General features: G+C 41.4%; 1 protein-coding gene across 1 annotated transcript in view; it reads left to right on the top strand.

Moving 5' to 3' along the window:
- Positions 1–24,680, top strand: part of LOC137001108 (uncharacterized) — an 86,216-nt gene that overhangs the window by 3,283 nt on the left and 58,253 nt on the right. The window contains exon 2 of the mRNA XM_067359255.1: positions 14,093–14,176. Coding sequence (XP_067215356.1) covers positions 14,093–14,176 — 84 coding nt within the window. The remainder of the gene's footprint in view (positions 1–14,092; positions 14,177–24,680) is intronic.

The raw sequence follows: 24,680 nt of genomic DNA, 5'->3' as shown, positions 1-24,680 counted from the left end.
GCGCGGCCTTTATTCCAGGTGAGAATGGCGGTCGCGTACGGCAGGTGGGAAATGACAGTAAAAAGTTTGCCGAAAGAATTATGAATCCCCGGCGGCGATAGGGTGGGTGTAAACCGTTCATTCATTCGTATCCCAACCGCGCTTTATGGGAATTCCATTGGAAATATTTCAATACTCGTCGGAATAGCGGCCCATGGGATGGCCTTGCTTCGTCCAGTCTCGCTCCCGTTCGTATATATCGGTGGGTTTCCAGTCTCTAGTACGATCACATTTGCCGCACCAATAAGCCATGCTTAGGATATTGTACATTCTTCAGTTATTCAATCAGCACGTGCGTTATCGAAAATCTGGAAAAATGATTAAGCTTTGTTATTAAAAATCTAACATTTGCAAATCGGCTATAAAGTAAAAGATCTATATTTTCTAAGATTATTTTCGTGACACATGTCTTTATTTAGTATTGTAAATTTAAGTGATCTGAGATGCGATTATCTGAGAAATAATAGGAAAGTTAACCGATATAAAAATTCCGTAATTCTGATTAGAATTCATCAGGTTTCTTTTGAAGAATTCTAAAGTTAGAATTCTTCAAAAAGAAGCTGGAACTCTAATCAGAACTATGGAATTTTTATCTCGCGGTGTTAACTTCACACACCCGGAATAACGTGTAAATTTATCAATGAATTATCTTGATAGAAAATTTACTTTTTCATGGACGTTATACGTCCATGAACCAACATGCACGATGCACGACATATTAAAAAATCAGAAAGTAAAATCGCAATAAAACTCAGAGGTGCAAAATTAATCCTCAATCATACCGTTGTTTACAATGTGTTGTTTTTGTTGTTTTTGTCACATACGTTTTATAAAATATGACACGTGGATAATAAGTATATACTCGTATATGTAATTTATAAAATTTATTAAAGGAGTAAAATGGATTTGAACAATGGACTTTAATGTAACTTGAGCTTTTTAGTTAAATGAAAATATTTATTATACTATCTATACTTTTTAAAAATATTATTGAAACTCGAGAAAATAAATATTAATTTTTTTATATTGAATATGGATAGTCGTTGAAAATTTCCTTAATTGACTTCTACTACGTTTAATGGTCCAACGAATATCGTAACAATTTTCAAATGTAGCACCACGTTTCCGTAATGTTATACCGAGGTAAAATTTCAATTTTCCGGGCCATAAAGTATACGCTGCGTAGGAGAGTCCGTGAGCAGATCGCAAGCCGAACGATCTTCTAAATGGATATCGATGAAATGGTATATCATCTGTATTAAAATTACAGTAATTTTCCAACGCAAGAGAAATTCCACCGTTCTTAACGTACGCGCTCTATCATATTATTTTCCGTACTCTTTGTTGGAAATTGTTCTTAGTTATATCTATGTTTCAAACTCTGTATGACGTTAAAGAGATATAATCATTTTTTTAAATAAAACGTAACTTCCGCATGAAGTGTAATATAGACTTTAGTTTGACAACGGAACCAAATTACTGACTAAAAGGGAACAGGAAAAAGGAGAAAGCGGAGAGACAGTCAAATCAAGCGTGCACAATCGATGCTCGCCGCGAGAACTCTTCATAATCCAATCTCGATTTACTTCTCGAATCTCGTCGCGGTATTAATCAAGGCGTTACACTTTCTGTAATCTCCAGACCAAATTCCAAACAAATTATGCCGGCATCTCGGTGGACAAGCAGCTCGTGGCGTTTTATAAATGATACCCACGGAATAAGGAATTGCGAACATTAGTAAAGGTTGTCAGCGTTTTCTGCGCGGCATATCTGCCGCAACAGCTGCCGTTACCGTCTCCGAGTGAGGAGAATTAAGCAGTCTTAAACGCTCTTTGATACCGATGTCGACATTTTGAAATATTTTTCTGTGCCATATTGCTCTACCGCGTTGACGCCTTCATTTTTCACGGCGACTCGGCCGCCAGCGTATCAAAAGTGTCGAAAAATGCACGTTCTTTTTGTTTTTAACGTAACTTGTTACAATTTTGACGGCGCTAAATAGAATATTGTACCATTTTATAAACAATTTCATAAAATATTATTTTCTACAGCTAGAATAATTATGTCGCACGATCAATATTTGTTTAATTACATCTGACATTGTAAAACTACCGGTTGCGCGGTCTATGACATAGAGAATACACTGTGTTGTGAACACACAAGTGTGTTCTCTATGTCCTAGAATCTTTGACAATGCTCCAGATGGACGCATAATCCAGACGCATACAGATGCTTGACAAGTAGGCGTGCCGGGATATGAATTTATGGTTGACACTATTATACAGTCGATGATTTCATGTCAAGACTCAAAGGCTTTTCTTAAATATTCTATAACAGCTGCATTGATTAGACAAATGGTACATAATATGCAACGCGACAATAATTCAATTTTATTAATCCGTAGTTTTATTTCTGTATTATAAATACATATTTCATTTCATACAACGTATCGTACAAAATATTAAATATTAAAAAAAGACAAGTCAAAATTACATAGACTATAGATACATAAATATATATACAATAACAAAAATAGCTTGTGTGCTACTTTTTTCTTAAATTGAAAGTAGAGTTTATCAACTAATTGTAAGTAATACGCTTTCATATTTTTTTCTGATTATGCGGTGCTCAGGCTACTCGCGATCAAGATAGTTTCGCGAGTTCTTTTGCATCCGTTTGTACTACGCCCCTAAGATTCCTGCAAGTTTAAGGTGCCGATTGTAGACTGGCGAGTTCTGTAACGGATAATTAGACATTGCTATGTGGGAATGACGAAGAATCGGTGCACGGGCTCTGCGTAGACGCACACCCGTAGGGTACTATTATTTCACCACTGAGATGCTCAAATAATTGAACGTTAGCCGATACGTGGCGGCGGGCCGTGCCGTATAACGGTTATTCACGTGCTGCGGATCGTATCCTGCGGAAACGCCGAGCACTTATATCAACCTGTGAGGCAGCACGATGTCTATTTCAAACCACCAATCTTTCTCCCTTTTCTATCTGGCCCGCTCGCCTTTCCCACTTTCTTTCTTCTTCCCTTCACTGTTTCACGCGATAAACAATGTATCTCAGAAGCACCGGAACTTCTTTTAGTCAAAAAGCATTGACATACTTTTCGAAACAAAAGCAAATCAAAAACTTTATGATTTGATATAGTTTCCTTTCACAAAATCTTTTATGAAATAATTATTTGTTACATATTTTGTATTCTCAATATTAACTCTTTATTAAACTAAAATTTAGTCTAATGAAATCTGTCTTTGGATAAAATTCAATTAAAATCATTTTAAAAATATCGGATTGTCTTTGCATTCGCGAAGCATAATTTGTTACATACATATAACATTCTACATTATTTAATATTAAATAGTTGTAAATATTTTATTATGAAAATAACTATTGTTTCTTAGTTTGTTCTATAGCATCTATGATTGAAAGACCATATCCGGTCGATTTGAGATATCTTGTATGCGTACATGTTTCACTATTACCTCCTCTCGCTTTTTCATCGCGAAGATTCGCGGTCAGGTATCGATAATCAAGGTGTATCCGCAAAGTAAATAGCTGTTTTCTCAAGTGGCGATATCGTACCGCCATTTTCGAAAGTGGATATTCTTCGCGGCATACAAAGAGCCGTGGGGTGTTATGAAAATGCGATGGACCACGCACGCTTGTTCACGAACATGTGCTGCGTGTACGCGAAGCGAACTGCTGTCTCGTAGAACGAACGACATCAGATGGTCTGCGCTCGATCGACGTGTTAATTACGCGAGGGAAACCGCGACAGTGTTAATCGAAGGAGGTCGATCGTCTTGTCCGCCTCGTAAACATTATAGTGTTTGTGGCACGCCGGACGAGGATCTTCGTTTGGTAGAAATTACGACGAGGAGCGAGGCGCGCGGACAACAGGCACGAAGCGCATTCTTCGCAAGCATATATATATGTTCGGGCCAAACGTGTGCGCAAGTCGAGAGTACGGGCAATAGTATTCAGAACCAAAGTATTCGGGGCTAAAGCGGATGGGTCTACGTGATCGGAGTATCGATAGCGACCGCAGACTTATGGTGAGCAACGCGCGCGAATCGCCCTTACTGCAATAAACGCGCCATATAACGCGCCAACCCGTATATATGCCCGGGGCCGAAACGTGGCGCTGATACCGGACCAGTCTTTATTTAATTAATGTAACTGATACGTACGACCATGTAAATGCGAATGCTGGTTTCTCGCGGCAAAGCGATCGTTTCGCCTCCGGTCGACACCATTCGCGCGAATTCGAGCAGTGTATTCATCTCGATTTCGACGCCCATATACACTTGAAACACGTGTACGTATTGTGATTGCATCGCATACTGCTTCGACATTCCACAAACTTCTGAAAAAGAGAAAGTTTAACGTGGGTTTTCCATGCCAGCCACGCGCGTACATGCAGCAAGTCTGCGTAACGCGCAATTGATTTGATGATACAAAGTAATTTGCGGAGAATAGAATTCCTACAGCAAGTACAACGTGCGATGACTATGGTGAGAACTTCCACATGGCGATTACTCAGCATACTCTTGCGCTCCGAATTATTTATTATAATTATCCTCACGTCGGCGCATCGTCGTCTCTAGTAAATAGTAGTTCTCACAGTGGAGCGTTTAATAGTCGGAGAAGTTTCGGCACTTGAATTATTTGCTATACGCGACGCGGGCGCAATTACGCCACGTTCATTAATCACGGGTATGCAATCACGAGCGCGACGCGCTTACAGCGCATATTTTATAATTTACTTTCGTACGTCACGCGCAGTCATTTATTCTATCGGCCAAGCATCGTGACAAACCAACGACGCATTCTGCGCATCATTGCGCGAGCCAGTTGCGAGCCGCTCTTCGCGAAGAATTAATTTACGCCCTCACGCGGTGAGCGTTGCCGAGTACTTTAAAATTGCTTCGAATTTCGTTATGGGCGCACGATACACGCGTATGCGCAAATGCGTATTTCATGTAATACGTACGCAACGCGGACTCTTGTCGGCGCTTATCTCACGCAAAGCTCGTGTAGCCGCCGCTGCCCGGCCGATTGCAAGAAGTGCTGACAGGTGACAGCCGGTTACGATCTTCGTGAAATAGTATTTGCACACCGATGCAAGTTATCGTATGATACGTCTTTTTTTTTTAACAAGCAACAACGTGAACGTGAATCAGTTAAATTAAACTCTACATTATCCAATATACACACGCGTTGACAACGAGAGCGAGCGAAGCGAATACACGCGATTGAATTTGTGATACGCACGAAGAGCAAAAGTATTGGCCGGTATGTATATATTCTTAAAAAACGGCAACTCTAATAAATGTTATTGTATTCGTTTAATTTCTCGTTCTTATACCATTATAATTGTACAGATGCGCGCAGTATTAAATGGGTTTGCTCTCGATTGTTAATCTCACCATTAATTTTCACGTCCTAAAAGGCACCGTTGGCGCTGGTAATCGAATACCCTGCGCCGCATGTAGCAGGTTTTTCTCTAAGCGGGCAGGTTGCTGCGGTTGGTTGAAGGACCGGTTGAGTCATCCTGGACGGATGTTTTTAAACCTGGAAGGCACCGCCGGTATGCTCTGCCATCGCCCCAAACCACGAAGTCCTATGAAACTGTCGGTGTTGTCGGTGTCTACAACCAATTCCTCTCCCGCGTTGCCTTTGCCCGCGTTGACCGTGGGATAAGAATTCCTACAATCCACGTCACTCACGGGAATCCATATAGAAACGCTTCCATCTGCTTGGACGGTCGGCTTTTTTCGAGGAATTTTTATGGTCCTCAAAGAGGACAAACAGTAGGGATTCGGCTAATGATTTTCTTGACAGAATCAACTCATATGAAAATTACGTAGAAAAAGTTAAAGAACTGCCGTGATTTATAACGGGCAAATATTTTTGCAATTTAATTTCTAGTATTTGCGATGCAGAAAAAAACACAAATTCTATCTTGTATACACAAATAACAATAGCTAAATCACGTAGTTGTCAACGAGTTTGGCTCAGTCGATGGCTTTTAAAATCGTAGTATCGCAACAGTGCAACGGTTCACATGGGGTTTGCTATGCGGATGCGCATTTTACACATCACGCCTACAAGTGTGTGCGAAGAGGCACGGGAGCGTTGCGTAACATAAATATACTGGGCGTCACTAAGCGTTACAACTGTCCCCTGCGTATCTCTGCAACATAATGCATGTGTGCATACTGTACACGTGATTTCTCGTCTCTTCCATCCACGCTCTTTCTCTTTTTCGCCTGCTTTATCGTCCTTGTTTTTTTTTTTTGCTTGATACACAACGCATATATACAAGGAAGGACCAGGTTAACGTTGACGATGTTCCGGCAGAATTTGAAAAGCACGTAATATTTTATCCGCTAACGGAACATCGCTTCGATTAAACTGATTGTACGGTACAGTATGTCACGATTCGCATAATCATGATGAAAGATTTCTTCCGCGATGGGTCTTATCGCGACGGGAGCGATTCGGTTAGCTGCACCGAACATTAAGCTGACTCACATGTGAGCCCCCCCCCCCCCCCTAAAGTTGTGGTGTCTTAAAGTTTACAGCACCACCCATGAAGGAAGAATTACCAGTTGCGACGACAATAAACCGCGTTAACGAACTTTTCGCTTCGAATGACAAGTTTTTTTTTTTGGTGGCGTTGAGATATACGAGACAAAAAGACTACGAATGGAGTATACGAACATTATCATATTTATCTCGCGGAGATATGTGACCGCAACATACAATTGTTTCACGTTTCCTTCGCGTGATAGTGAGACAAGATTAAAAGCATTTTTATAGTATGCAAATATTTTACGACTGGAATGTAAATGTTAACCGATGCCACACGAGTGATTGATAATGTTTGATAACGCTCGTCTTTGACATATCGACTGGGCTATAAGAAAATTATATAGGAGATCAAGGGATACCGTCGAATAAGGAAGACGGGAGATACAAGGAGGGGATGCTATATGCTGCGGTCGGATGACCGCATGGCACGTTGCCAGTCCCCATACATCACACCGTGACATAATCATCCTATATTCGCGCCCCACTCATTCGAGTACCCACCCTCCGGACCTACTCGAATCCGCACTCTGCTGCATTACGCTCCGCAGATAGTCTCATCCGTGGCATTACGCAACGCTATCATTGCCGCGAAGCAGCTCCTACAGTAAACGACATTCTGCTACCGCCCACCAGTAGCTAGACGTCGTATTGTGTCGGCTTTGGACGCGAATTGCGAAATGTCGACAGTGGAAGCGCTCCCGCGCTGCTCGATTATCAAGATTATAAATCATTATTCCACGGGACTCAATTTTCGTTTGAGTATCTATCTATCGAAAGTACTCAATGGTACCGAGAGGTGGGTTCCGTTTCGAAGGGATTAAATAGAACATGACGCGCGAGTAACAGTCTCCATTAACATTCCTATTATTATATTACTGCGATATTATCTGCCTCCATGCCACCGCTATTCAGAATGACTGTAGGAAATGGAAAAGTCTCGTATCGCTTCCACTTCAGCCTTATTCATCATCTCTATTTGCGGTATAAACCGCAATTTCACGACGCTCTACAGCGTGCTTGATCCAGCCAACCTGAACAATCCCCTTAATCACGCGGGCTTGCATTGTTTAAGTAACGTGAATGCAGCCTCGTTTGTTAAATTCTCGCTTTGTAGCACGAAAAGAGTCACTTTAAACACAAGGAAACTTATCTATACAAAGACATATTCTATCTAGTAAAAGGCCATGTAAAAATTCTTTCTTCGAATAATCGCACATTGCACGATCATCTGTCAGATAATACATTGTATGTACAATGGAAACTAGAGACGCGATAAAGGTAGATTGTAATTAATACTTGGAAAGTAGATATATTTGAGAATCTTTTCTCTAATCGCATTTTCTATGCTCCGATCGAGTTGAATATCGAATAAGACAAACAAATATTTTCTTCCTGATTCATGCTAACGTATTATAATATAAAACGCCTCAATAAATAATGCATCAACATTTCTATTTCAATGTGTACAAAAGGCAATAGAAATTTATTTAATGATACGTTATAGATAAATAGACCGATATTTCATAAAGATAAATATGATTATGATAGAACCGTTTCTCCTGTTCTCTATGCGACATAAAACGATAAATAAAACTATACGCACGAATGCCGCGTTGCGCGCAATTATTGACGAGCACGAGAACTTGCGTCTGGTAATTGAATAACGTTGAATTTTTTGGCGAGTATAAATAGCCACGCTAATATTTTATCGGCTTGGTGCGCATTACACCATGACGGAGCGGCGAATGTCTAAGCAGCGGAATACGATATAAATTCGAATGATCATAAGATTTTTATATTCAACACGTCCGCTGCGATAAGTGTTTCAATAAAACATGTTCTACGAGGTGCGCAGGTTCGACCACGGATCAGGCAGATCTCGTATTTACTGTTGCGCGAAAGTAAAGGTTGTGAATAATAAAACTATAAAGCAATCAATACGAACTACTCTGGCGCGAAAGCCATCGCCGCGGTTGTACGATACTTTTAGAAATATAATAGAAAACAGATTTATCGAAACTGCCGTCACTATTAACGTAATCTTACTGATTGTGATTTATCCACCGTTATTTATGATTAATGAACAAAACAACGTGATGAAATGTAATGTATATAAATGTATGAGGTCGTTCACGGCGAATTCATCAGTCTTCGTTATTAAAATAGATTATTTGTTGTTGTTTATTTCATCAAGCATTGTTTATCGTAAGCATGCAAAAATTTTAAAAATATTTACAGCAGAGAAATTCTGTTATAGCTTGCATATTGAATAAGAACATGTTTTACTTATAATTATAATTTATATAATATACAATTTTTATAGATGTAAATATTGAACTTAAAATTCTGATTTATTACACTAATATTCCGTCAGTTAAGCATTCCGCGTAGTGCACATTCTAATTCTATATTTTCCCTAAAAAAGTTTTTTAATTATTATTGCATTTAAAAATCTTGCAAGTATTTAATGTGAAAGATTATTTTCAAGATTTAACCGTTTCTTGTGGCATTGGCAAACAGCATTCGCTCTTGTTTACAGCAACAGAATTAGAATCATCAGACAGATGCAACATCACCGATTCTACTTCGTCCGTTACTTGTAGTAGCAGTATTGGATGCGCTGTTAGTTGCGGCACTAGCGGTTCCTTTTTGTCCGTTGCTTCCAGCAACAGTATCGTTCTAACTTGCAACCGCCTCACTAACTGCTCTTCTCTTCCTCTGTTATATATTATACTGCGAATTACACGAATTCTATCATGTTTATGGTTCTTCCAAGAATTATGGCAATCTTCATGACTTCTCTGGCTTCATGCAAATGCATTCGCTTCACTGTTAGCAGCAGCATATCCATATTTGTCTTTACTTATGGCATTTGCAATTGCTATAGCTTGTGCAGCTACAAGTACATCATTTTTATTATATGCTGTACTGGTAACATTTGCATTAGCTGTAGCTAGTGCGGCAGTTCTTGCTACTTTTTCCGTATATTTCACTTTTAACCTCTGTGTCAGCTGTACTCTGAGCTATAGCTCGACTATATCTATAATTCTTTCCTGTTATGACTTCTGAAGTCCGCGTTGGCACCGGCCGAGCCAGCAGCAGATGCAATGCTATTTCCGATTTTGTATCTACGATTTTCGTATTCGTGTGAATCGCAATTTTCATTTCAGCCGAGATACTTTTTACTTTTGCGGAAATATCTTCAATATCAATTTATCAAACTCATGGCCCTATTTCGAATTAATTTCCTTTTCATATCTGCAGCTTATCGCTTGTGCGGAAGTTGCACTACTTGCTCCTGCATAATTTTCAGAATGCGAAGAACTTATAATATTTATTCCTTCATTCTTGTCATACCATCCATGTATTTTTATACTGTTATCCTTGTTACATTTATGGATATGAGTATCATCTTGACCGCCTTTTATGACTTTATAGGATCCTTTACTTGCGGCATTTGCATTAGCTTGTGCAGATGCTCGTGCAGCTGCTCTTGTGTTTCCTCCACGAAAATTACTTTCAGCGTTTGCGCAGCGGCTGCTGCTTGTGCTACAGATCTTGCGTTTCCTTCATGAGAGTTACTTTCAGCGCTTGCATTGGCTAACGCGCTTGTGCATATACTTGTGTGTTTCTTTTATGAGAATTACGTTAGCTGCTAAATGAGCTGCATATCTTGCATGTCCTTTAATAGAGTTACTTTCAGCGTTTGCTGCTACTTAAGCTGCAGATTATGCATTTTCTCCATGAGAATTACTTTCAACGTTTGTGTTAGCCGCTGCTGTAAATGGTGTTCTTCCTTTACCAGAATTACTTCCAGTGAATGCGTTGGCTGCTGCTGGCTGCAGATCCCGCGCTTTTTTCTTTTGCTGTATTTCTATTGGCTGCAGCTTCGACAGTAGAATATGTATTTGTTCCATGTGCGTTACTTAGCAGATGCTGTAGTACTGGCTACACTATTCACATTGTCCTTCTCTTTATGTAGCTGCTATAGCAGCGGCGTTTGTTTGACTGTAAGCAGCAGTGTTTTCTATTCCGTTACTACTTATGTCGCTCACAGCGACATTAGCAAATGCACCTGCTAGAAACGATACTGCATCCATTTTTCACGTTAGTTGCCGCATTCGCTTTGAGCATTAGCGGACGATAGCGATAAAACAACTTGTGCATATTTCAGAATCAAGAAGGCTATAATCAAGCCTACAGCAAGTTTTATCTTTACTTTGTATGCTACATTTCAGCAAATCAAATAGTGTAATTTTAATTTAGTTCTTAAAATTTTTAAATAACTTTTTTACTTTTTAAGAGCTGCTGCATAAAACACCCTTGTCGAGCTGCCCCCCCCCCCACCTTGCACAAATAAAAAAACCAATAGCGCAAAATTATAAGCTATTTATGAGCTTTCATATTCCACAAATTAAAATTTTTGAGCTTGTCACGCTGAGCATGAATTTAATGTTTTTCGTGGGGGAGGCTGAGTCGATTTTTAAGCTCACCCCCTTAGTCCTCAAACAACTCTTAATCGATATTGACTCAGCCCCCCCACCGCTTAAAAACAAAAATATTGAATCAATCTTTGCGGTAGAATTAAGAGCTATTTATGAGTTTTATTTATGAGTTTTTGAACTGATATAGTTTTGATTTTTAAGCTTACCCCTTAGTCCTCAAACAACCCTTAATCAATATCGACTCAGCCCCCCCCCCCCACGAAAAACATTAAATTTATGCTCAGCGTGACGAGCTCAAAAATTTTAATTTGCGGAATATGAAAGCTCATAAATAGCTTATAATTATGCGCTATTAGTTTTTTTTATTTGTGTAAGGTGGGGGGGGAGGGGGCAGCTCGACAAGGGTGCACAAAACGCTTACGGGAAAAATTAATAGTAAAATGAATTATATCTGACAGATCGTTGAATTCAGCTTACAATTAGCTTCTTCGTCGGCTTTCTAGCTTTCTCTCGGAAGTGCTTTAATTTAAGTTAAAGTGTTTTGGTTTGCGATATCTTTATTAGTAATGACCGTAGTTGCCATACCATCGCGTCCGAGTTTAGAGAGTTTGCCCGAAAGTACCGGGCGAGTTCAGCTAATCTGCACGATCATTTTCAGATACGCAGGTGATAATGATAGTATGCAAATTATAGCGCATTAACGTGCGCATAGCTGAATATGTTAACGTTTGTCTCGTCTCTTATCCTTTGTAGTTGTGTACCGTAACTTATGTGGGGTAAATAATATACATGTGCTCACTCACAATCAGTAGGTATGAAGTGTGTGAGGTACATATCCACAACAGCATGCGGGAGGGATTTGCCGCTAAATTACATATTCAGTGAAGGCTATAGAGCGAGAGATAATTATGGACGAATTAGGACCTCATTTGTTGGCAAGAGATCATGTTTACCGCCGCGATCACGATATAGTTTTATACGGACCTAACGTGGAAAGGCATATTAACCGACACCGGTGTGTATATCAGTAATAGAGATCTGACTCGTTGTTGCTGGTTCGCGTATATGTTGTTGATATTAACTCATATGCGCACTGAAATTAAATCCACCAGTAATTAGCGATGTTATAGATACTGATATCAGAATACAGCGAAGCTGTACGGCAAAGTATCAGTTGCATCGTGAAGATATGAGCAGTAAAGTATATTGAAATAAGATTCCTCCTTGCTTCTAACAAAAGCACACAAGAGGGAATTTATTGCTTTATTGCTTTCTATGTACGTTGATAATTTTCATCATTAAAGATAAATGTTTACTTAATAACACACGAGCATATTAGTGTTGTCTGCAATATAGCCGTTATTGAGTAATGATTATTTGTTGCAGTTGCGCAAACCTATACGGATCATTATCCGCTTAGGAAGTATACGTGATACGACCGCGTGTACATGAAGCTAGAGACTCATAACTGACAGTTTAGAATCCATTAACCGAGCCTAATTGCCTAGTGGTTACCTGAAACACTATAAATTTTTGAATTTATTATGAGCGTTTCTTGTAATTAGAAATTTAGCTTATTGCCATATTGTTCCGTACTCGCAATAATGCGTCATGCAAATTAAGAAGTTTTATTTGCGTACACCGCGTTATTATCGCAGATATTAAAAAATCTCATCCTATCATTTTGAGAAATAAAAATAACAACGGAGCACTATAAAACATTGTGCAGTTGTTGTACATTTTACGGATAAATATCGAGAGATAAAACTGGTGCAGTTTCACCGCATCGAAACAGTTGCTTGCGTGCTTGCGGAACAGCCGCAAGACTGTCGTTTTAATGACGGCAATTACTTAAATTGCATAAATGAATATTATCATACCGAGCCTGCAATTAACCCAAATTTGTTCGTCAGGTGATTCACAAGAAAAGGTAACAGCCAGTGATATTTTACAACATTTTTAAAATAAATAAAATTTTGTGACATTTATAACTTTTTTAATTAATATTGCATTATACAAATAAAGTCATATAAATTAATGTTTGACATATTCTTGCATACATTTAAAATAATTAATTATATAATGATTTGTAGAACATAATTGTAGGATTGCAGAGAAAGGAATGAGATGATTGTAATAAAATGCACATATTTCAAGAAAAATTGCATTGCAAATTTAATAATAGCTATTACATTAACGACATTGAAATAACGAGATTAAAGTAACAAAATTAAAATAACGATAAGAGGATATATAAATCAGCGATAAAAGCGTAAAAGAAATAAAAAATAAAGTCGCTTACGCGTGTATCGATCTGAAATGGCTTATCCACGGTAATGTAACAGGAAAATCTTCTAAAAGTCCTAACATTGCGAAATACAATTTATGAATAAAGACCGTCGAACCCACTGATATAAACAGGAAAGAAAATACAGCTGCATACTATCAATTTCATTGAAGTCATGCATTCTGTAACGTGCAGATGGGGCTGACACATCTGAAACGGGCGATTTAGCAAATATTGACTCACAAGGCGAGAAGTTTATCTCGTCGCGGTGGAAGAGAGTTTCTATAAAAGATGGATTGAACAAAATGACTAGCGTATGTCTCATTCTTAGAACGTATTCCGCATTATCCTATCTGACATTTATCGATTTCGACATTATTAATTTTGCAAAGATTGGATATTAACTCGATTAACTGTCTTATCGGAGATACAGCTCACGAAACTCGTTCGGTAACAAATAACTTTCTCTCTCTACTCGCACTTCACTTACGTTTATCTTTAATGCAGGCACTTTCTTCATTCACCGCTCGTCGTTGTCGTGCGATCGTTGTCGTCGTACACGCGGAAGTGCGATCGAAGCGTGAAATGAGATGGGTAACGTGGCGTTGTATTTTTCAGGGATTCATTTATCGCACCGTAGAAAACACGAAATAACGCATGTCGTTATAGTTGATGCGGAAGATTTGATAATACGAACCATTTGTATGTGCAGGTACCGGTGGTCGTTCGCCCACAGACTGGCGCACGAGCAATCGCGCATTTTTATCAGGACGGTGCTTCTCGCAAATCCGTTGAGGTAAGTGCTCGTTCAATACCTCTTTTCGCCTCTTCCCCTGCATCTTGCATCCTTTTTCCCGGCAAGTGATTTAAAGTCAAAAGTCTTGCACCACCCGTGGGTCGCGGCGTCCGGATAGAAAGTTACACGTAGACGTGCGTAAGTCATCCGATCTTCGCGGTGCGATAAGATAAAAATTAAATACGCCGCTAATTAAAGATTCCCGCTGACTCGTCGAGCCACCCCGAAGACCGAAAGAAAAAAAAGAAGAAACCGCCGCGTTTTCTAAAATAAATGCGGTGGGAATTATCTGCATATGTTACGCTATCATACCTCACAGGACGCCAGTCCTGATATAATTATCGAGAAACGGCGCTTTGCGCGGTGGTTACTTATATATTTGTTTTAAAGAAAGAGAACAGTAAAAAGAGAAACGGTACATTCAACGAAACGCGTTGACAATTGAGAACATATGCGAAACGCGATTATGATCTATCGTTAATTGATTAATTTAAAAGTATCCTGAAGAATCAGATCAGAATATAGGAATGGCTGTGTTCAAGAGAATTCGTTTGTATGCACAATATATATTACATCTCTACGATATTTATAGATTTTCATTCTCAACATTGCACGGTGTTATTGAAGGTAACAACAGGAGGTGAGTTGGTTGGGAAAGCAATTCTCAGCTGACAAAGCGAATACGCGAACATATCGTCAATATTGACGAAAGATAGTTTTCACTTTCGCGGGATAAGTCCCTTTTCCTACTTCCTTGAAATCGTTACATTTATCGTAGACCGACAATCTTTCAAAAACAAACAATGTCGGTGAAAATCCGTCGACGTTCTCACAAATCAATTTGTGAGCGGGGGAGTTGAGATTTTTTCCCGCACATTTAAGCTCGAGTTTACGCGCGGCATCGCGTAATTTTAGTTAATAAACTACTCGGGGTTAATTGCGTAACCTCCTCCTCGTTGCGCTGTCCATTCCAATCCGGACGAAGACAACGGCGCGGAGAAGCGGCAGGCTAAATTCGAAATCGATCGGGAACGATAATTCAATCTATGGTGGATTCTCCTGGAGGAGGAGGTTCTCCGTCTCTTATACCCCCCCGGGCCACGGGTGATACGGAGGCCAGATCGTAGATACGAGGTGCCAGGCCAGCTTTATCTCTTATTTGTGGCCCCGTAGATTCTTGAAGCCGTCGACCGACCGTCCTCCACCCCCTCCCCTCTCACACCCATTGTCCCTTCCACTCTCCTATAGCGGCAGCTTTACTTCTAGGTGCTATCCCTGGTACCTTTCTCTCGCTGCTTTCCCTGTCGTCGTTGTTCTCCTCTTCAGCCCGATTTCTCGGCCCGCTGCTACTCGCGAGGGACTAGCGCTGATCTCGTTCGAGTGTGTGCGAGCGTGGCCGAGGGACAAGCCGCTGCTTTGCGCCCGGCTACGTTCCACCGAGTAGCTCGGATCTCCCCACCGGCGATGCGAGTAGAGACAGGTAGCTGTTAGCTTATGTAGATTAAATTGTTTCGAAGAAGCCCCACTGCTGTTTATTCATCGCGAAACGACGGTGCTCGAGATAAACGGAACGACCTGGGGACCGAGAGTACGCCGCTCCGCGCCACTCTCGGGCCGGTGCTCTCGAAACGCCGAGAGAATCCTTGACGATGGCGCATAGGTGGAGGAGGATTCGGAGAAAGCACGATGCGGCTCTTTCTCGCAATCCCGAGGGTCCGCATAATGGAACGTACGCGTATACTGCGCTTCCGCACGGGAATACTCGCCGCGTTATGCAATCGATTCCGAATTTATCGATTGTGATTTGGAATTCCTTAGATGCGGCGAGTGCTCCGTACAATGAAATGGATTCTTTTACATTATCAGAATGAAAGTTTACTCCACCGGTTGGAACATATTGCGTTATGTGTTTACATTTTGCAATCTGCTATAAGTACCGCCGTAATCTAGATGATGCATTATTGTGTTAGCATAATTCAAAAGGTATAATAATCTGTTTTGTATTTTTACTTCAATGTTGTTAACGGAGATGATAAAGCCCAACTTCTATTCTGCATGCTTGTTTCTAAATGAATGGTGCGAATTACCGCAGTAGGATTGCATTGAATACACAGCAGATGCGTTACGCATATTTCACGAAAAAAAAAGATGCAGAACCGGTTTAATGAATACGCGCGAATACTGCTACGCTGCGTACTGTACTAGATACGAACAAAGTAGCAAATCTGAATGGAATACAGAGTTCTTTTTAAATCCAACTTCGCGCGTTCTGGAGCATTTTTTCGCTCTAATTTCCGCGATGTGCGATACCATCGTTTAATCATTCTAACAAAACAATCGCGTCTTTTCTTCTTTTCTCACATTCTCATGTTTTTCGTTTTACATCGCGAACGAAATAAAAAACTCAAGACAAACTAATCGAAAACATCTAGGACACGTGCAAAATTAGATTTACATTATCCAAACGAACGATGTCACAAAGAAGCGTTGTCCTTTTGTATATCTATAGTAAATATATTTCTTCTTTAGACTGTGTATCGACACACAATCGACATAAGATCGAGTCGAAGGACAAATAACCTAATAGGTTTCGGTTCTGTACATACCAATTCTATACACTATCCTCTGTTCATTCGTTTGTTTGGATAGTATGAATGGGTCTTGAGATCACAGCGTGGTATCGAGAGAGCGCGTGCGGCTCAAGGCGCGGTCGGTGCGCCGGCTGAGCGAGAGACGGCAATTAATTCCGGTCGTAGCCCTTCTAAATTGCGACCAAATTAAACCCGTGGCGTAACGAAGGTCGCGCAACCCAGTCACTGCGCCGGTAAAGGATGCCACTTTTACGGTGTACATATTTCATCGTCAACTGCGCACCGCGGGATCCTGCTAGTATGTGCGGCGCCCCGGTACGTAGGTATTATCACTTGCGAGGGAATAGGACTGCTGTCCCCGGGGCCCATCCAGCAGAGCGCAGGACGGGCGACGGCGGAGAAGCGAGGTAAATCTCCGAGCGATGTCAATCTGCCGGATTAAAATATCGTAAAAAGGTTTTACGCGCTCGTGAAATTACTACTGGGTGGTACGCAATTTTGTTACCCTCGCCCTCGGGGGGGATCGCGCTGCGATGTAATTCAGTATGATTCACGCAAAGGGGACATGATGTTTAACTGCCGATCGATCTGCACGCCCATTGTCGCTTTATCTGATTTGCAATGGATATAATAAATTAAATCTGAGAAAAAGTCTAAGGAGAAAGATAATATTGAAAAATAACGTTTGCTTTTATTTTATTGCAATTTACTCGGACATGCGCACATATACGTGCACACATCTTTTAAAGCAAAGTAAATACATGTCCATATGTGTGCGTTATGCGTGTATCTGGAAAGATTAAAGCGACCGATGGACTTGTGCTGGCGGTTGGTGAGCCGAGAAGAAACGGAGAAGAAATTGGGTTGCGTGTTGAGTGGCTAACGAGCGTCCGCCGGAATAAGAATAACAAAGCTTAGGCGCACATGCGAGATGGGACACGACTTCCGTGGCGTGTCGGGAGCAACGACGCGTGGAATAGGCGCCGTTATGCTTCGCCAACATATCGATCATATTTGTCGCGTCGGAAATCGCGTGTGTGATCATCATAGTTGTTGATAGATTCCTTAACATATAATTAAAAAAAAAGTAATGATATTATTCGGTTATGCATCTTTTTTTTTTAATTTTTCTTTAGACTGATGATTATTTAGCCATTTATTTTCCAATTTTCGATCTAATCGGCAATTACGCCAACTACGATTTCGACGTAAAACTCCCGGCGATATTCGCAAAAAACGCATCGAATACTTAAACGCATCACGAATTGGTACATACGCGAAACACGTTCACACCGAGCTGGCAGTTATTCGCCGAAAGTCGTTAGTCTTCCGTAGACATCGGCGACCGGCGGGCCCACCGGCCACGTTCTCTCTGAGGAATTCATCTTGTCCCTTGAATCTTTGATCTTGATAAATGTACGCTGCGAGACTGGACGATTTTTGTTTGGCGGTCCTACCGAATCACGCTTGGGCGACACGCCGAGTGTTATTCGCCACAACGAATTTCGCTGTACCGCTCAAATGACTGTAACGGCTTTTCGGCTTCGTCCTCGTAATAACCGTACGTGAGCGCTCATAACGGATTAATAATGGCGCAATATCGCGCACATTTCTGGCACTCGTTATTATCTATCGCCGGTTTGTATAAAATGCACCCGCGCTCTAACATCCGCCGACCTTTGCCCGAATGAGAAATAGAAACACAAATAATTCTCGTGCGGCGCACGGAACTCTCGTTTCGCACCGACAATGCAGCAATTTGCGGCAAGTTATAGCTCTTAATGCGTCGCTGTTTTATCTAATTGCCTTCAGCATACCACAAGTATCACTGTATCCTTAGCGCAATTAGTTGCATATCTCCGACTTGCTCTTCCGTGTCTTAATAATAGCGCGACGTTCTTTGCGCAGCTAAAATTCCTTTAAACGAGTTCTTTTAATAATTTTCTGCGCAACGCCCCCGGCCACTTCCGAGTGAAGCAGGTGCTTTTCACAGGATGAGAGCAGTATGTTATATCGGCTCTAGGTGGAAACGTTTCCTCATGAAAACGAAGAGTTACGGGAAAGAAAATAATGGAAGCTTTTCTGTTCGTGAAGGCGTATAACTAGCTCTGACAATTAATACTCGACTCATTCCAACAATCTATGTAAATATTTTGCTGTTTGCTACACGCGGTACTCATTTCCGCAGGCGCGCGTCATTTTAAAACGTGGGTCCGTAATTAGATGTCACTTAATATAATTAGTTTTTCATCGCTCTACCGTCTTTTTACGCTCTCCCTATTTTTCTAATTTTTCTCGCTATTTTATCGCTCTCTCTTTATTTCACCCTCTTTCGAATCGCACTCTTCGTTGCTCCTCATCGGCCTTTTCTTTCTTCGATCTATGGAATGGTCGTTTTTGCCATTGAAACCTTGAGACTCTGCGAGTCTCATCGTTGAAATCATGATTGTTTCCGTGATTACCGCTGCCTTTCGAAGAACTTCTTAGTCTTTGGTCTTCTATAGTCTTTGGTAGAGTAACGCTATGCTTCGTGAAAGCGCCAGAAATGAATACGCCATTGAAATAAAGGATCGGGTCCTTTATTTCCACAGCGTTTGTTTTCTAATATATAGTATTACTTCTTTTTCTTACCAGCGCTACTTGTTTCTGTTCTACAGCTAATTAGCAAATTGAACATTTAGTTTGATTACGTATTTATGACGTCGATAATTTGTTAATTATATCCAATCATACTCTACCTATTATTTTTTTCTTGGAAAAAATACAAAAATCTTATTTTATTAGACACTCTATTTACTTCAATAATCTCTCTTCTTATTTTGCGACACTCGTTTAAATATGCAGATAAGAAGCAAGCGTGAAAATCTCGATTAAGTCAATATTAAAAATTGTATCTTTATTCTGCCGCACGAAACCAGCCTCAATCTTTGTATCACGGTGATTCGATAAATGCAAATGTTGAAACCTCTTTTTCCAAGCAATCGAATACGAATTTGCCGAACGTTTGCAGCGCTTAAGCGATTTCACCAAGTATTCTCGCAGGCAAGCGTTGCCGTTCGCTTCTTTCTTTTTGAGTTTGAGTCTAGCATATCCTCGGCAAGCCCCCGATCTTCTCACTTACCGACTAACCACATGTGAAATCAGTGGGATGCATTCCTGACTATGGTATGTAATAACCGGATGATATCGCCTCCGATTATGGCACATGCAACGTATTCTTTGGATATTTTTCCGAGAGTTGGCGGCGGTCCAGAAAGTATGCTATAATAACACGCACTGCGGAATACGGTATGCGTTGCGCGTAACTATCACTATACAAATAAATCCTAATATTTTCGCCTTTTGCCTGACCCTTTGGCGTTTTTACGCGTTTTCGCCCGCGGCGATTGCGCCACCCGCTAAGCCAACTGAATTCTTGTAATTACATCAGAATCTTCCATTGTTCTTGAAGGAAGAACGATGAAAATACATTATGGTTGTCAGGTTACTTTGCGTTATTACATTTTACTGTTAGCGGAAATTTTATTACTTATTACTTAGTGGGCGGAATAAAGCGCTTCTCAATTGTTTTGGGAACAAACGCGGAATGTATTTGTGGGTTGCTAGATAACTCGCCTACGAGTGCGAACGGGTCAAATACATGAATAATGTATTTTACTAGAAGCGTGTAATCGCATGAATAGTAAGACGACTAAATTACTTTGACTAACTATTATTTGTATTTGCCGGGACAACATTACACGACTTGCGAGACGCAAGAGTGTCGGACTTCGAGTAATGATGGCTTAACCATTCGTTTTGCGCCAAGTGGCAGCGCTATTGAGAATAATAGGCATTTTATTCGTCGATACATCACGGTCTTTATTTTGAGGCGAGGTAGATTTATTTCGAGCGCGCGGGCCCGACCGCAGGTGCAAATCATCGTCGCCTCTTAATTTCAGGTTACGATTATTTTTAGAGTAGTTAATGACATCGTTTGTCGGTGTATTCGCGGAACTATGTCCACAACCGAATGACGAATGGATTTGAGCTGGAAGATGAAGTACGAGGCGAGCGTCTCGAGAATAGGTTGATGTCTTAAGCTGTACGTAAGTCATAATCACGTCTGTCGGCGGGCCACAGTGTTGCGGATAACGGAAAGCGCACCTTTGTTCTCGGCCCGCGGTCGTGACTGACCATGATAAACATCGATAACGGTGAAAAATCTCGCGCGGAGGCTAGGCGCATTAAATGCGCTAATAAGTAATATTGAATGCGATGATAAGTCGTTGTTTTGAAATGAAGAGGCTCACTAGGTTTCCCCTGAATGACTTTGGTTCTGTATTCGTTTCACTGAATTCATGAACGCAATGAATGATATTACGCGTACACGCCATTGTAAAATGGTTTCGTTGCGGCTCAAGTCGAGTATTCGCCGGAATCGAGTTAACAGCGGTGCCAGCGATGTCGCTGTGAGCGAATGAAGCTTTTTCTGTTTATTCTCGCGCTTTAAACGCGCATTAAATGCGTTCAATCCGCATTGAACGCGCGGCGCCTGTCGCAGGGGTGGATTATTACGATGGAAATACGGGCAAGCCGAATCGACGTGCCAGCATCGAAAACGAGCGTCATTGAGACGAGCGCGCGAATGTATCGCTGTCAAGACTCTGAGCCGGGCGTGTTCGGAATTCATTTAAACTCGGCCGACTCGTTTAGGCACAATGTAGGCGCGTTTGTTTAAGCGTGTACGAGACGCCCCGCGATTCCATTTACAGATTTCTGTGATTTCTGTCGACGTCGGACGCGTTCCGGGGGGTTGGAGATCGAACAATGCTTTATTCACGAAGTCTTGCATTCGCGGGACGAAAGCGCTGAAATGGCGCGACGAAAACGGGGAACAAACGGTGTATTCTGGAAGACAGACACTTTTCACGTTCACACATTCAACCGCGTGAGCCTCCTTTGTTTCGAGTAATGTAGTGTGTTCGTCGCCGCAGGATTTGGTATTCCAATGGTGTATGTAGAAAAAGAGTGCGCTGTCTCTCGGCTGTCAGTCCGTTCAAATTTCGCGTTTTCTCAGGCCGTCAGTGCGCAAAATTCACGCGAGCATGAGTGTTCGAACGTATCATTATTCCGCAGTTACTCATTGCGCTAGAGTGGCTCTGTGACGCTATGATGGACCTCCGTAAATTCACAGCGTAATTAATCTTCAGGATTACTAGGCAGGATGGAGGAACGTCGACATCCTTATTAACGTTTTGAAGAGGACGTCGCATCAAAGTGTCACGAAGTGGATATTCTATCTTGGGCAAATTGTTAACGAGTAAAAATGGAGGACGTAAGGAGGACTCCAGTGATTTTGCCGCGGTTTGTTGAGTTATTTGATGGAATCATTCGAATTACGCAAATACGCAAAGGAGAATGAACGTCGCACGGAATATACAGCTAATACAATCACGTTGATTATTCCAATTTCGCCGGGGACCCTGCGCATTTCTGAAAATTCCCTCCTAATGGGATTTTAATGATCACGACGGGTAAGAGAATTCGCACAAGTTTACGCGCGAAGCAATCCGAAGATAATTATCCGCAGCAGAAAAGCTGATTTTATTTAACATTATCGCTTTAACATTATTTAGCATCAGAAAATTTGATTTATCGCCATTCCTTTCACAGCTCTTTGATTGATGCTGGCTGGATTGATGAATCTAAATCTGTGATATTAGTGTATCTATTTTATCTGCAATTATAGTGAGAATTACTCGAGGTGCGCTAGTAGGAAACAGCATTTATTATGTATCGCTGTTATTAAGCGGATTTGTTCGAAATCCATCAAAGGGAATTAAACTCGCAACCCGGTGTTTTCAAAGACACGATCGGATTCCGACCCGTGACGTTAAATAGACACGCCGCTTTCGGAGAGATCGATGTGGGTTTATTCATGACGCGCTGTCCACAGTTCCATGCTACCTGCCGATCGTTCTTGTGGTATCTCGTATTTGGGCTTCCTTGCTTTTGAAATAGGCAGATGCACGTGAGTTCGCGGAAAAGTCACGTTCGATCGCGCAGCCGGTGAAACGGGCAAAGTTCAGTCGCGATAGCGCATCGGCGAACGCTGCGGGTCGGCCGGGCGCACGATGAGCTTTTACGCTTTCGCGCGATTTAAAGAGATACATCCATTGTGAATTATGCCTCGCTTCTCCGTACGATGACGAGCATCTCGCATCCAGTATTTACGGCCATTGTCTTCGTACTCGTTGCTCGGGGCTAGAGCGGCGCTCGGCAACGGGCGCATCGTGATCGTTATTGAGGCGCGTGGGTTGTCCTCTTCATCCTTATCCTCCTTCCTTTCGTACTCCTCCTGTTCCGCGCTGTGCCGGTGACCGGGGCGTACAATATTTCAGACTCGCATTCCGCGTGTACGTATCCGGCGTGTGCAACCGCGTCACATTGCATGTAGTCGCGTTACGAGCCGGTCGAGTGCACTAATCTCTTTTCCGTATCGCTATTCTTATTTATCATGTTCACTTCTCGTACTTTTTTCTCGTCTCACATAAATCGCAAAATTATTAACTTAAAAGTTACGCGCTCGCTTATGTATACAAATTTCGCGATGGATCGCGAACAGAATTTGGATGCTGGCCAAGTCAGTTAATTCAGGTCGTAACGAATTATTAGCGTCAAATTTATGTCAAATCTGGATCGCAAGATGCTACTGTTGCGCCCTATTAATGTCGTTCGTCGCATCAATGATCGTGGGATGTTATAAAGGTTAAAATACAAATGCAACCTTTCTCGGAGATCGCGATCAAAACCACTTGTTAGCAGACATTCTCGAGTAATGCGAGATACCGACGCGGCAAGTACGATGCCTCTCGTAACAGCACGCTCGCGCGCGCATATGGGTGCATACACGCGCGATTCTTATAAGCGAGTACCATTCGCTGCGGCGCATACAGTTATAATTGCCGCGATTCCGTAAGGGCACGGTTGCGACTCCGTCTACGATTACCCATTACTCGGATGAATATCTCGGATTACGGCGCACGGCGGCTAAATAAATTAAAGTGCCGCTCTATCCGGTGAATCTTTCTTTATTTTTCTTCTCTTTTCTCCCCAAATTTTTCTCTCTCGTTTTACATATTAACATATACATATAAATTTCGAGCAAGGAAACTCGTGGCCTCCGAGATCAAAAGGCAAATACCACGTCGACATCGATTTTATTCGAAAGGACGAGAAGAAAGCAATTGTTAAAGTCCGATATGCTACGAAAGTTTTCTATATATTATTGCAACTTTTTTCTCGTTCGAGAGAATCGTGTAAATTTTCTTCTTATTTAATGTAATTTCAATCGACATTATCCTTATTATATGGCTCAATGAGAAATCATGAATGTTGACGGGTAAAGTAACTACTATTACGGAGAGATGCGCGCACAATTTTATTCTCACGATAATCGAGAACCCCCTCGATTTTCTCTCGTACAATGACTTTTTATCGAGCGTCTGTAATCTTTAGTGGAAACAAAACCATTCTTCGGCAAGATTTATCGGCCCCGTCTTTGCAACGAATGAACGGAGTAACGGCGCGCGCTCGGGCCGCACTCGTGCCGTGCGCACGTAGATAACTTTCTCCGGCGTGATAAGCCGTAAGGTATAAATCTGAATTGTTTTTATAATTCCCGCGGCGAGAGATGAGGTATCGAGATAACGGGGATTCTAACGAAGTCTGTAATTTGCGGACCGCCAACGCCGTGATGACCGTGCGCGGCGCGCATGTTAGCGAGTCGCAATGTATCGTGATTTAAACCAATCGACGCTTGATGGATATGGAAAAAAAAGTGCGTTCTACGGCGCGCATTATTGGCTGACCGTTGCATTAACGATACGGGTCCTGATTTCACTTGTTCCAAGTCCTAATTTGCACTATAT

Source organism: Linepithema humile, chromosome 7 (assembly GCF_040581485.1).
Source record: "Linepithema humile isolate Giens D197 chromosome 7, Lhum_UNIL_v1.0, whole genome shotgun sequence".
Classification (NCBI taxonomy): domain Eukaryota; kingdom Metazoa; phylum Arthropoda; class Insecta; order Hymenoptera; family Formicidae; genus Linepithema; species Linepithema humile.
This window is presented reverse-complemented; position numbering and strand designations above follow the sequence as displayed.